General features: G+C 40.0%; 1 protein-coding gene across 3 annotated transcripts in view; it reads left to right on the forward strand.

The window, feature by feature from the left end:
* The window catches only part of cacna1bb (calcium channel, voltage-dependent, N type, alpha 1B subunit, b), a 165,583-nt gene that overhangs the window by 137,220 nt on the left and 14,537 nt on the right, over window positions 1-13,826 (forward strand). For all 3 annotated transcript variants that reach the window (XM_037116898.1, XM_037116899.1, XM_037116900.1), the window contains 10 exons: window positions 873-989; window positions 1,690-1,755; window positions 2,864-2,955; window positions 3,071-3,221; window positions 4,056-4,183; window positions 6,910-7,006; window positions 10,715-10,820; window positions 10,947-11,054; window positions 11,850-11,959; window positions 12,552-12,754. In XM_037116898.1, the coding sequence (XP_036972793.1) occupies window positions 873-989; window positions 1,690-1,755; window positions 2,864-2,955; window positions 3,071-3,221; window positions 4,056-4,183; window positions 6,910-7,006; window positions 10,715-10,820; window positions 10,947-11,054; window positions 11,850-11,959; window positions 12,552-12,754 (1,178 nt within the window). The remainder of the gene's footprint in view (window positions 1-872; window positions 990-1,689; window positions 1,756-2,863; window positions 2,956-3,070; window positions 3,222-4,055; window positions 4,184-6,909; window positions 7,007-10,714; window positions 10,821-10,946; window positions 11,055-11,849; window positions 11,960-12,551; window positions 12,755-13,826) is intronic.

Below are 13,826 nucleotides of genomic sequence, written 5' to 3' on the forward strand. Positions count from 1 at the left end.
CAAATGCTCACAGCCTGTATTAATACATTCTGCCATCAAATGAGCCATCAGGACTTGATGTCGCGACTATACAGTCTTCTTCTCAGCCACGCTCCCTGCTTGGCCGTGGTTGCAAAAACACTGGCATAGCTGATGCAGAAACACGGTGGGTGGTAAAGCACAGGCTTGTAAGAAGCTGACCTATCAGAACAGAATCAAACTGGGCTTTTTAAGAGGGAGTCCTTAAGAGACAGGTACTTCAAAGGTGCGTTCAGACAGAAGGTGAATAGAGGTGCTGCAACAGTATGAGAAAATGTGTTTTTTGATGATTAAAGCAGACACTTAAAGTCAATAATATAAGCACAGGTTTTTTTTTATAGAAGTTATATAGCCCTTGTTATCTGTGCTGCTTGGAACAGCAGTCAAATGGAAAAATCAGAGTCTCTTGTTTTGTGGTCAACTTTTGCCTGTAATTTTCATCATCTTCTAACTGCATATCTCTGTCCCCTCCACTTCGATTTGAGATGCAGAACATGATATGACATTCATTTAACAGGAGGCTGTGTAAATGAACTGAACATTGGCATCTGGTGTAATCAAAAGTGGCATAAGCAAAGAAAAGTTATAAAGAGTCGATGAACTTTCTCAGTTAGGTTACTTCCACAGCAATATCTACATAAAGATAGCTAGTATTAACCACCAGAAGTTATTTTTCACACCAGATCAAGTTAGGCTATAGCAGCAAAAGCCTCAGGTGTACTACTAATATTGTATTGCTGATGAATTTAACTTTTTTATTTCAGAATGAAAAATTTGTGAAGAGTGACATAGTGACTCTTTAAATCCTGGCTGTGTTACAATCCCAAAAACAGAGTCTCTGTTTTCTCTCCCAGGACAAGATGATCAACCTGAGTTTCCTGAGGCTGTTCAGAGCGGCTCGTCTCATTAAGTTGCTGCGGCAGGGCTACACCATCCGCATCCTGCTGTGGACCTTTGTTCAGTCCTTCAAGGTGAGTTAACACACACAGTGAACTAAATACACAGACTAGTAGCATGTTCTCTTAGGACATAATAAGAATTGGTAAAAGCAAACTTGATTTATGGAGCACATTTCAAAACATAAGAATTGTTTTTCAAAAAAAGGACAAAAGAAATCGAGACACACATGAAAAAGAATAAAGGAATTAAGATGAAGATTTATTCTTTAGGCCGAAGCTCTCAGCAGACAGTGGTTTGAATTCTCACACATTGCCGGTGTTTTGTATAATTCCCCTGGGACAAGTTGAGTTAAATGCGGAGCACAGGGCTGCAGCCGGGGGAATTTATAGCCGGTTTAATGTCAGTGGTGAGAGCTTTTAAGCCCAATGAAAATGGACAGTATCTGCAGAGTGTTAAAAGGTAGCTATTTAATTACAACAAATGTTCGCCTCCTCCTTGCAGCGATATAAATAGCTGCTTAGAAGAATTGACCCTGCAGGTCAGGTTGACTGCTCAAGTCTTTAAATAAGACTGTAAAATCTTACAAGGGTAATAGTCCTCTGTGGAGGATCAGATTTGTGAGTGTGTTTGCAGAGAATAACGGAGAGGTCAAAAGAGAGGCTGTGTGTACAAGGATGTATGGGATCGAGGAATATTTGCATGTGAATCTGTTGCACCACGTATGTGTTTGTGCTCTGATTGACTTTAACCTGTGTTTATGTTTGTTTTCAGGCCCTGCCATATGTGTGCCTGCTCATTGCCATGCTGTTCTTCATCTATGCCATCATTGGAATGCAGGTGAGTCGTGACACTGCCAGTTGGACTCAGACGAAGTCAGGATTTAATGATTCAGTGATAGATGCCTCCAAGAATGTGAGGATGTCTTATGAACTCAAAATCCTGACACACCAACACTGCAGCTCTCTGCGGGCGGTGCGACCTGCTTTGTCTCACTAAACCTTAAAGTAAGGTAAAGTAGTAGCACATGGAGTCTGGTGACCTGAACTGTGGTCAAATCAGGCAGAATTACAAACACAATTCATTTTATGGGAGGGAAATAATGCATTGTAAAATGTCCCGAAACCAGACAATAATAGGGTAGCATGGTAGTGTGTAGTTAAAGTATCATTTAGTTTATCCCCCAAGTGCTTTTATGTAGGCGTAGCCCTGATTTATGATAGGTCATTTAACTGATAGACGTAAGTGTTTCATCAAACAATGAGAAACAGCTTTTCTGAAGCCATGATGTAAACTGTGATGAGCAGAGCTCAGATTATGATGCCTGGTTACTTCGTTTCATAAAGGAGTTTTTGAAAAAAAGATTGATTCTTCTCTCATATTTGCCTGTTAAATTAAAAGCTACAACAAGGAACCAATTAGCTTAGCTTAGCATTAAGACTGGAAGCAGTGGGAAACAGCTAGCCTGGCATTGTCTTAAGGTAACCAGCACCCAAGCTCATTATCATGTTTGACATGAAGAAAAAGCTGAAACTTCTGATTTGTGGTTTTACAGTAGGTTGTGCGTGGGATTTATTCTTGGCCAGGAGCTCTGACTCCTTGGAGTTTTATCATCAACCTGTGGTTGCCAGGCAACCAGAGCTTTAGATGTGTAGGTAGGAGGTACATTTTACCTTTAGACAGAGTTAGCCTACCTACTGCTTATTATGACTTGCTACTTGACTTGGCTTACAAGCTTTGCTAACTAGCTGGCATAATTTTTGTTCAGCCTGCAGACATTTAGCAAAGCTATTCTAAGTTTGGAATGTGTTTGTTCCAGCACATTTGTAAAAATTGTCCTGTTAACAACCCAGATTCTAAAAAAGTTGGGATACTGTTACCTGTAACACAAACAGAATGCAATCACTTGCAAACAAACATTCAACCAGCTGCTCTCCTGCTGCCTCAGGTGTTTGGAAACATCGAGCTGATGGAGGAGTCTGCAATAAATCACCACAACAACTTCCAGACCTTCTTCCAGGCCTTGACACTTCTCTTCAGGTAATCCTGCTTCTGTATTCTGAGAATACCTACAGCTGCTTCTTCCACTGATGAGAAGCGTTTCTATTCACTTTGTGTACATGTGTGTACGTTTACTGTGTTTGTGTGCTTTCAGGAGTGCGACAGGCGAGGCTTGGCATGAGATCATGTTAGCCTGTCTCAGTAACCGGCCGTGTGAGAAGCTCTCAGGAAATGCTGGGAAGGAGTGTGGAAGTGACTTTGCCTACTTTTACTTTGTGTCCTTCATCTTCCTCTGCTCCTTTCTGGTCAGTATGAAAGAAATTAGAGGGCCCTTCCATCTGGTCTCATACTGTGTGTTCTCACAGATAGAAATTCAACAGTTCAATATATGTGTTTGCCTCGTTACTACTAGTTCGAACTTGTTGAACTGCATCAAATGTAGATCATTTTAACTAGTGCTTATCATCTTTTTTAGTGATCAAAAAATACCCAGCTTCGTGAAAAGAGCAGATTGGTTTAAACTTATTTCCAGCCAGATTTTCTGCGCACCTGAATCCAAAAGTAGTCATGTTTCCTGCTGTGAGAAGACCTTGTTTGTGGTTTAAAGTAAACAAGGCCTTCTTGTATCAAGCACAGCTCAGAAAATGCTGACAGTTAGAGAGAACAAAGAGAACAATGGGAAGAAAATGCTAATGAGCTCCTGGTTATGTAAGAGTAACAGTTGTCAGTCAAGTAACATATTTTTATGAATGTGCATTTTTTGAAACAATCAAATAGTAACTGATAAATTCATGAATCTGAGTTAAAGGTGTGCTAATATAATTAGAACATGATATTCATTCTGGTGACAGAATTTCTGTGTGCTTTCATGAAGGCCACATTTGTGGAATTGGAGCCCATGTTGTGGCGAAAGATGGTTATAACATATTATTGGTGTTTCCACCCTGACTTGAAAGGATCATTTATCAGGCGTTGGCACTGTTCTTCGCGAAACAAAGCCACACCTCTCTGCCATGACGCAGTCATGAACATGATTTCAATAAATCTGACAATTTGGAACTGGTTCTTAACTGGGACTCTTAACTCTTAACTCTTAACTGATGTGTGTTGTTTTTTCTTTTAAACACTCCCTTTACTAGATGTTGAACCTATTTGTCGCTGTCATCATGGACAACTTTGAGTATCTGACAAGAGACGCCTCCATCCTGGGGCCTCATCACCTTGATGAATTCATCAGAGTATGGGCAGAGTATGACCCCGCTGCCTGGTAAGTGCTTCATCTGATCTCTGACCTGTACAGCTAGTTTTAAAGGAGGGTGTGTTTGTTTTGTAAAGGAAGGTAGGATAGGAAACAGGAGTTCCAGCAAGACTATGATGTGGAACTGGAAAAATCCCATCTTAACAGTGGCAGTGAATGACAAGCTTGAGCTCATAGCTGGCTGAGGCTGGTGATGAGCCCCCTGTTGGCTTGAATGATACATGTAAATCCAGCGTTACGCTTGGTGTCCACTTAGCCGGCTCCAAAGCTCCTCAGTCTCTCACTTTGGTGCAAAGATAAACTATTTCTATTCATCCAATAGGAGAATATAGGTTTATGTCAGCGCCCTTTCTGCCCCTCACAACAGCACTGTTTAATTTCACTACGGCACAATACAAGTTCTGAGTGAGACAGCGTGAGGCGTAATCTGTTTCAGATTACGTAAGGCTCATTAAGTTTTAAAGAAGGCTTCATCGGAGCCTTGTCAGTGAGTCAGGACTTGGAGAAAGGTGTGAGATGGGAAATATGAAATTGCCATCTCCTGACAGTCATTGCGGGGGAGGAATTATTATTTATTCCTCTGAATATGTATTAGCTGCTCTTGGAGAAGTACCTTCAGCAACCTCCGTTTTATTTTCACTGCGTTAACTCATCTTTATGTCTTGTTGCAGCAAGGATTATTTCCAAAGCTAATAGTTTTCAGTTTTTACTTGTTTTCATTTAGGAGCAGACCATTTTGATTTAAATTGATGGTCCACTGTACAGGATTTGGGGTGATTAAAGGGATATTCCAGCGTAAATTTAATCCATGGTCTAACACACTGTAACTGCTTCGAGATGAACATAAAAAATGTAGTATTTCTTAAGCAGAACTCCTGAGATTTAGACCTCAGTCATTAAAGTAAAATATGAAGTATCTAAATATTTGAAACAAAATGTTATACATTTCATTTTATATTCAAACAAATCAAGCATTGACATCAGTATTTGTAAAATCCTTTCTTCAACCCTGAGGTCTAGTTGTGGGATAAGAGAAGAGTTCAAACTTTATTGATATCTAACCGGGGAATTTTACTTGTTATAGCAGGTCACTCTATTCACCTTTCAAATACACAGATATGATCAAGATTGATGATTGAGGAGGATAATTTAACCCGATGCTCGGTAATATAAATGTGTATACATACTATCATACAGTATAGTACATGTAATATGTATAATTATGAATAAATATGATATATATCTGAGATATCTGATTAGCTGTAAGTTGAAGTAGCTGTTATAGTTGTGAATGATGTGATGAGCAAAAAGAAAAAAAGAAAATGCAGAGTAAACACTCATGGGCCGGAGTCCATGTGCCAAACTTTCTGTCTCTATCTAAGTATGAAAAAAGAGATGAAATGTTCAGATATAATAGTCTCAATAAACACCAACTGAACTTACAGATTTAGTCAGAAAAGTTTAAAAAAAGATAAGTGTATTGTGCACTTCATGCTGCAACTTGTTGAATATTTATCTCACTGTTAATTCCCACTAACTGATACCACATTAGTGCAGATAGATGTAATGTAATAAGCTGTGACCTAACCTCTTGAACATGTGTTATCTTTTTCAGCGGGAGGATATGCTATCAGGATATGTACAAATTGTTACGTTTTATCTCGCCTCCCCTGGGCCTGGGGAAGAAGTGCCCTAACAGGGTGGCTTATAAGGTTTGCACTCCCACACAGTCCTTTTGTTTTCAAAGGGACTATGGTGGTTTTCAAACTGTAAATGTCTGTTTATATTCCCTGCGGTGGCAGAGAATGACCCGACCACACATGCATACAAACACACATCGATCCTCCACTAACCAGCTGGCAGGTAACCATGGCGAGTGCAGGAAACAATGCCACAAGTCAGGCTCAAACAAAAGGCATCACATGAGATGTCTAAGATATTTTCCCTGCTTCTAAGCACAGGAGTGAAAGAAGAGTGGGTAGTGAGGAGTGAGCATTGTGTGCTTTGTTTCCACTTTGGTTACTGCTAATGCCTTTTAGCATGCTGAAACAGAGGGTATCTTAAAGGGATATTCCACTAAAAATCTGCTTTTTGACCCTGAAGTAATAACCTCCCTTGCAAGGTGGCTCTGAGAAGTTTGTAGCTGCTGCTTTAGGAAGGACAATTGTCATAGCAAAGCAGAAGGACAAAAGCATCAAAACTTTCACAGATAAATTCTCAAACCTCTCCTGCTGAATAATCCACTTCTAGAGGGCACTGGCAAAGAGTTGGAGAATTTCACAGGAGTGGTCTTAGAAGTTTCTATTTAATACATTTTGTGCTGTGAGACTGGATTGCCATTAGAGCCACCTTTCAAGCCTACATGTGGTGAATGTTTGAACATCAAAAGCAACATTTTCAGGGGAATAATCCTTTAACATAAAATGCTGCCCTTCCATCTTCCACCAGGATCCCTCCATCCAGCATCTCTGCACAGGGAATCCTCAGGAGCATCTTCCCCCCTTTCCTCCTCTGGGATCCATTCCTGAATCTTTCAATCCAGCGAGGATGGCATTCCAGATCATGATATCCTGGAAATCTTATTAACAAGGATTTCTGTGTTTTCCTCTCTTTTCCCCTCCCATTCTCTCTTCTTGGATTCTGCCACTTTCTGTATGATGTAACTCCCCCTACCCCTTTTCATCCCAACACCACCTCACCTGGGAAATCTTCATCTTCATCTTTCCCCTGGAAAGTGGCCGCATGACTTACCGTGATATGTACGAGATGCTTCGCGACATGTCCCCTCCACTAGGTTTGGGAAAGAAATGTCCCCCCCGAGTCGCCTATAAGGTAGAATTACTCCCTCCTCCTCCGTCCTACTCCCTTTTGCAGTCACTGCTGGTTCCCTGCTCCCACCTGTCAAACATTCTCTGGCTTCTGTCAGTGTGTCACAGTCGCTATCTTCTGGCCTGCTGTTGTGTTGTTCTTTCTGTTTGTCTGTGAAGCTCTGTGTTCTTGTCCTGCACTGGGAAGGTTTGTTGTACACTCACAGATTGTTTACTGGAAGGCCATCTAACACTGATAGATAAAAATAGATCAGAGAGCCGAGGAAAACAATGTTTGACTAAGCTCCTCCAAATCATCTTAGGGAGATAATACAAATATAAAAATGAAAGCATCAGCTGCTGTTTGAAATGTATAGAAAAGAAATTCCAACTTATTTATTATTTCAGCCAAGGAGGTCATGTTTTTGGTCCATATTCCACATTTGTTTGGTAGCTGCAGTGATGTGCTTTTTATTAATATTGCAACAAATCAGCATATATCATGTAAAGGGTCTAACAGAAAAGTAACTCTTGACTGAGATTTTTAGACTCTTTTAGCTCCTGTTTACACTTTACGGAAGCTTTAGTTCTCTCACTAACCTGTTTTCAGTAACAAGCTCTGATAACCCCTGTAGGCTACCTGCCAAGCACCAAACTCCAGTTAGAGACTAATTGGTGAAGAAAGTCGAATATCTTGCTGCTAAAGATTGGTAAAACCCCATTTACGACTTTGGAAAAAGTTCGTGTTACACCAGCAGTTCCCAGTGCAAACCAAAGATGTAAATATCTTGTACCTACTATCCAGCACCAGGTTGCATACATCGTCTTACAGATGTTTACAGTTGACATGAAATAAAAAAATATTTGCCCAGGACCAAACCAGTGTTCCTGCAGACTCTACCAGACACTGCTCTGGCCTGCCATAAACTCATACAGTGGACTTTACAAACATCTAGCAAATAACCCAGAGTGATTATTTTAATATTCCAGGCCTGCTGGATGACTGGTAAAAGATAGCATTTCGATTTACTGCCAGGTACCAACATTCATGGCATCCAGAGGATGAATACCTCCAATGATAGTAATCCCCTTATTTTTCCTCTGATGCCACCATCAGTTTGACATATTTGGTTCAGATTTAAATGGCTCAACAGCTGTTTAATGGTTTGCCATGAAATTTGGTTTAGACATTCGTGTTCCCCTCAGGATGAAAACTATTAACTTTGGTGATCCCTTAATTTTTCATAGCACCTTCATCAGGTCAAGATTTTATTTTGTCCATTACTTTTGACACAATATTTACTGTTAGCTTAAATGCTTTCTCATACCTTAATAACCAAACAGTTCAGTTGCCAACGACCAAAAGGGCATATATCACTCTTCCTGAAATAACATGACTATTGCAATGTACCAGTGACAGGCAGACCTCTGTTGTGTTGCTGTTTGGTTAGGTTTATGCTTTACAACTACTTAGTTAGGTTTAGGAAACATTGTGTTTGGGAGTCAAAATAAAAACCTTATTCACAGTATATTACTTGTTTAAGTTACCTTCACTGGAGAGCTGATGTGAAGTAGGTTAATGACGTTACAAAGTTAAAAATAACTCACCGCTGACTCTTGGAATAGGACACAAACAACATTCTCCACGAAAGACCTGTTTGCTTCCCCCAACTATCCACCCGTTCACCTCCCTATTGCTCTTTTTACTTCTTCACCTGACTTCCTCTTTTGCGATTAGAGTGAACACTGGACAGATTTATAATATGGACTTGGAACTGTCCAAATTAAAGTAGCTTTGTTACCTGGCACATTTATTCAATGATTATATGTGAGACTTGTATACTGGTGAAATGGGAGTCAGTTACACAGCTCAACAATCCTCAGGTAGTCCCTATGGCAGCTACTGGCCACCTTTTAGCATGCAGACTTAATGTGAGTGGTTGCAGTGCATGCACAGCTGTCTAAGTGAATCACGTTTAAAGAAGCCCTGCCCTTGCCCCAGTTTGAAAATGTCTGGGTCTGACGTGGTCGCTCCTGCAAATAGAACTCGTTTTTCTGAATCAACAGAGAAAGACATGAACAAAGACACAGAGAGAGGGGCAGTGCACTTGAGAGCAAGGCTAGCTTTTTTTCCCCCTCCATCTCTATTTTTTTATTTTCCCCTCCCACTACTTTGCCGCTGATGGTGCTGCTAGTTAACCTTCCTTCCGAATGAACACGTCTTCCCCTCACAGTGACAGCTGTCCCTGTTACCCTGCTGTCTCCAGTTTTATGCTGTGTCTTCAGGCTTTATGCTCTCTTTTCGATGATCTTTCTTTCACCCTCTCCTGGGATCTCATCATGGTGTATCTCCTTGCGTGCATGTTAAGTCTGTCTGCAAGCATGTCTCTTCAACATATGTTTCTTTTTTGTCTGATGCTCATGTCTGTAGCAGGCATTCTTCTGCTCTCTGTTTCTGGGAAAAAAGATGCAACACTCTCCAGTTGAGGCACTTAGTTCATCTCATCCTTCTTCTGTCCTTGCCTATCATCTCTGCATCTGTATTGTAATGCTTCCAAAGTGAATATACTCAAATTGAAAAAAAAAAACAGGAACATCAGCAACAGTTTTCCAAATTTTGAGTTCCATAACTTGTTAGAGAAAGACAGATCAACTGATAATAATTGAGCCTATGTGGTGCTTCATAATTATCCCTTATAGTTATTATATTTAGTACTACAGTACACTGCAGTGTAGCGTTGATGTATAATTTAGTCTATGAAATAGGGAAAATAGCTGAAAGGAACATTTTTAAATTGCTCATTTTGTCCAAAACCCAAAGATATTCAGTGTATAATGGTGTATAACACAGAGAGAGCAGCAAATCCTCACAAGAAGGGAGAGAAGCCAGAACCTGTAAATGTCTGTTATTTTTTCTTGATTTTCTATTGCAGTGACTTAGTCTTTGTTTTTTCAAGTCAAAGACTTGTCAAACCCCTAACTCTTTCCAAAAAAACTACTGAAGCAAGGTAACTGGAAATGGTTGTTTGAGAAAAAGTTGATTGGAATGTTTTATTTGTGCTGCCAGATTAGGTTGTCAGCCACCTCTCTCTGCTCCTCAGGCCTCTAAGTCATTATTTCTTGAACGCAGACGTGCTGCTGCATGTTTCCATCAGCAGTGAGAGCTTAGCATGTTCACAGAGCTCACGTCCTCAGCATCACAAGTTAATCATATTTCAGCTTTAAGCAGAAGCGTGCTGCGCTTCCCGTGGATTTTCAGTAGTCTCATAGCAACAGCAGCAGCAGCCAGAAACAGGGGTGCTCCCTGCATTCATCTGTTCAGTGCTGTTAGTTTAAAAAGGTGTGTGTGTTAGGCACACACACTGAGGCCTATGTTTGGTTTGAAATTGTTTGGCTAATTGAGTAGTAGTTTGACATTAATTGACATTTAACAAACAAAAATGCTGGCTTGTTTCAGCTTCTCAGATGTGAGAATTAGATGCTTTTCTCAGATGCAAATCATTGTAAATCACTGCAACAAAGGAAATCTGAAATAAAGAAATGCACACTGAATGTGAGGTGAAAATTTCTTCATACTAGTTAAGTAATCTGTCCACTGAGAAAGATGATTAAATGAAAACAAAAAATGCATTGCTTCTGTCCAGATAGAAGTGGTTCCAGCCTCTTTTCAATGAGATGTTGATCATTTTGCTCCTGGTTCATGGCCCCTCCTCTTTGCTTCCATGCCTCTCAGCGATTAGTAAAGATGAACATGCCCATTGCAGAAGACAACACGGTGCACTTCACCTCCACGCTGATGGCCCTGATTCGCACGGCCCTGGAGATCAAGCTGGCATCTGGTGAGAGACTGAAACCACAAAAACCAGAAACCCTAACAGCCGGACCGATGGCTCTGATGTTAATGTGAATAGTGGTGATGGCTTTGGTGCAGATTTGATGTGACGTGTTTGTGGGCATGTCCCCAGGGGTCCTGGCGCAGCACTTGAGCGACGTGGACCTAAAGAGAGAGCTAAACCGAGTTTGGCCCAACCTGTCGCAGAAGACTATCGACCTGCTGGTGACGCCTCACAAATGTGAGCCACAGTTCTGTTTGGGTTCTACTGAAACCCAGTTGTTTGCATTACACTTGTTCCTGCTTTTCCTACTTCATCTTAGAAAATGTTGTTTGCTCATCTTTATAGGACTGCACACTTGAAAAAATCTCACTTTGAACTCATCACTTGAGTCCTAAACGTAGAATTAGTAGAGATGATTTAACCCACATTTCAACTATTTTCTAGATTCAGATTTATTGACCTTCCTTGATGATAATAATGCATTTTTTATTTTAAGATACTGACGCTCATTTATGGGTATGTCTCCACACAGTTTGATTTGTCTTGGAAAATAGCCAAAATGATTAGAGAACAAAATCTGGCTTTAAATCTGGCTAAAAAAATTTAGTTTCAGTATTTTAGGATGCAGTAATAGATGGAAATTGGCAAAATGGATTCTTCTGTCATTACTGACTGTAATTGAGACTTTAAGGTTGTAGTTCTCAAAGAAAAAGACAACAATTCTGTCTGCTTGATTAAAAAAAATGGAACTGTACAAAGTTTCTAGATTCTAGAGAAGACTCTAGTTAAGTGTCTGTTTTTTGTGTTTCATTGAGATGCATTATTCTGTGTCCTTTTAACGTACAGACACACATAAAGACAAGAAATAGTAAATAATGCACAAATGATTGAACAGTGAACTTGACAGCACAGCTTAGTGTGAGGCCAACGCTGAGCTGGCTCACGCTGTAGATGTTCTCAAAGTTGCTCATCTGGCACCATCTACTGCCCACATAGAGCAACTTTCTCTGACTCTGCTCTCTCCTCCTCCAGACAACGAGCTCACTGTGGGGAAAGTCTATGCAGCTCTCATGATCTTTGACTACTATAAGCAGAATCGTGCCAAGAGACTCCAGCAGCAGCAATCTACAGGGGGACCCCCGGTAAAAGCATGTTCTAATTAAAAAGAATTCCCCTTGTAAAGAACTAAGAGGTTGTTTAGGCAGAAAGAAATGTCATATCTTAGTGAGTGCAATAATGATATATTTGGATTAAGATGCAGTCTGGGTTATTTTGTGTATTAAATAGTTTTTTACCACTTCTAAGATACAGGTTGATTTGAAGAGATTTTGATTAATGATGCTTCGAACTAAAATATTTGTCTTTTAATACAGCTCAATTGGAAATGTCTTAAGACAACTGAAAAAAGGCTCAAGGCATTAATTCCTCAAAAGACAAATAATCTTGTTTGTAGCATCATTAAATCATGTTTTACTCCTTTTGTCAAATTCAAGCTTAATTAATGTATCTCACAATACAGGAAAAACTAATCTGCCAATGGAGTGAAATCACTGATGCAGCAGTAGAAATGTGCACTACTCTGGATGATTTATTTAACTGTTCTAAGCAAAACATTTTGTGAAGGCTGAATATTAGATAAATATTTTAATTCGTTTTTTATCTAGTAACGCATCTGGTGCTCTGTCAGTGTATATACACTTTGTTTATGATATATCCCATTGGTCTGTCCTGCAGAGTAAACTGGGGGCATTGTTTCGCCCTGTGCTGCCTCTCACTCACATACTGGAAGTCGAACCACCATTCCCCAGTCTAAAACAGCCCCTCCCATCGCAGCCTGAGCCAGTGGCAAAGCCAGCAACACTGCCCTCCACCGCCATCGCCACCGCTGCCATCAACGCTGCCACCACCATTGCCACCTCGGTTAACAGGGACACGATGTGAGTGACTGTCAGACACAGTAGAAACATAATATATCCACAGCATGGATGCTTTTGTTTCACTGATAACCTCTTTGCATCCTTAGGAAAAATTTTTGAAATCTAACTTCTAACTAACATAATTGTATGTTTCTTAATATCAATAGCCTTAGAAATGAGGAAGTGATCTTCTTGATTAATACTAAAGAAACTTTTCCTCCATTCAGTCCAGTTGGGTTCTTCTGTCTCAGACATTGTTTACATTATGTTGTATCTTTCTTCTACATTTATACATTGCTTACATACTTTACATTTACCACATGTCATGATCTGTCAGAAATGAAATTTTGATAGGAACAAGAGCTAAATGTCCTATAAATTACATGAACACTGCCAGTGCTTCCTTTACAAACAACCAACTACAGGTGGGTTCATTTCTACAGTTACAGTTTAAGTAAACCGGCCAGGTTGGGATGTCTGGATGTAAATGTCTGACTATGACAAGCCTCTGCTGTCATTTATTCAGTGGTGAGTTCAATTTAACATTGTTGAAGATAGCCACAGGGTCCTCAAAGTGAGGGGAAGGAAATGTCCATGTCACAATGTAGGTATTTACTGGGAAGGAGCAGATCCTTTTTTTCTCTTTCTCAGAGAGGATGAGTGTTGTAGGAAAACTTTGGCAGTCCTGTCTGCTTGTAAATACCCAGAGAGCAGTTATGTTTGCAGCTATGTCTGGCAATTACCACTGTGCATTCATGTGGACTGTATAACGAAAAGAGGTTTGCTAAAGCAACGCTTACAGTGGCTTTATCATTTTTGGTGTCCAAACCCCAAAGATTTACTCTTTGCTATATCAAGAACAGCTGAAAAAGTCAAATTTGTGAGCTTAGAACAATAAAATGAAATGTTTGGCATGTTTGCTTGAAAATTTACTTAAAGGATTATTTGTTCATTATAAAGATTGCATTTGTTAAGGACTGAACAATTAATTAAGGTTATCACTTCAACTCTGAAAAACAGTCAATTCAATAGAGAAGAATCCTAAAATTGATTAAGTAGCAGTGTTACAGTCATAGCTCTTGTGTGTCTGTGT

The sequence above is a fragment of the Acanthopagrus latus genome, chromosome 12 (genome assembly GCF_904848185.1).
Source record: "Acanthopagrus latus isolate v.2019 chromosome 12, fAcaLat1.1, whole genome shotgun sequence".
Taxonomy (NCBI): Eukaryota; Metazoa; Chordata; class Actinopteri; order Spariformes; family Sparidae; genus Acanthopagrus; species Acanthopagrus latus.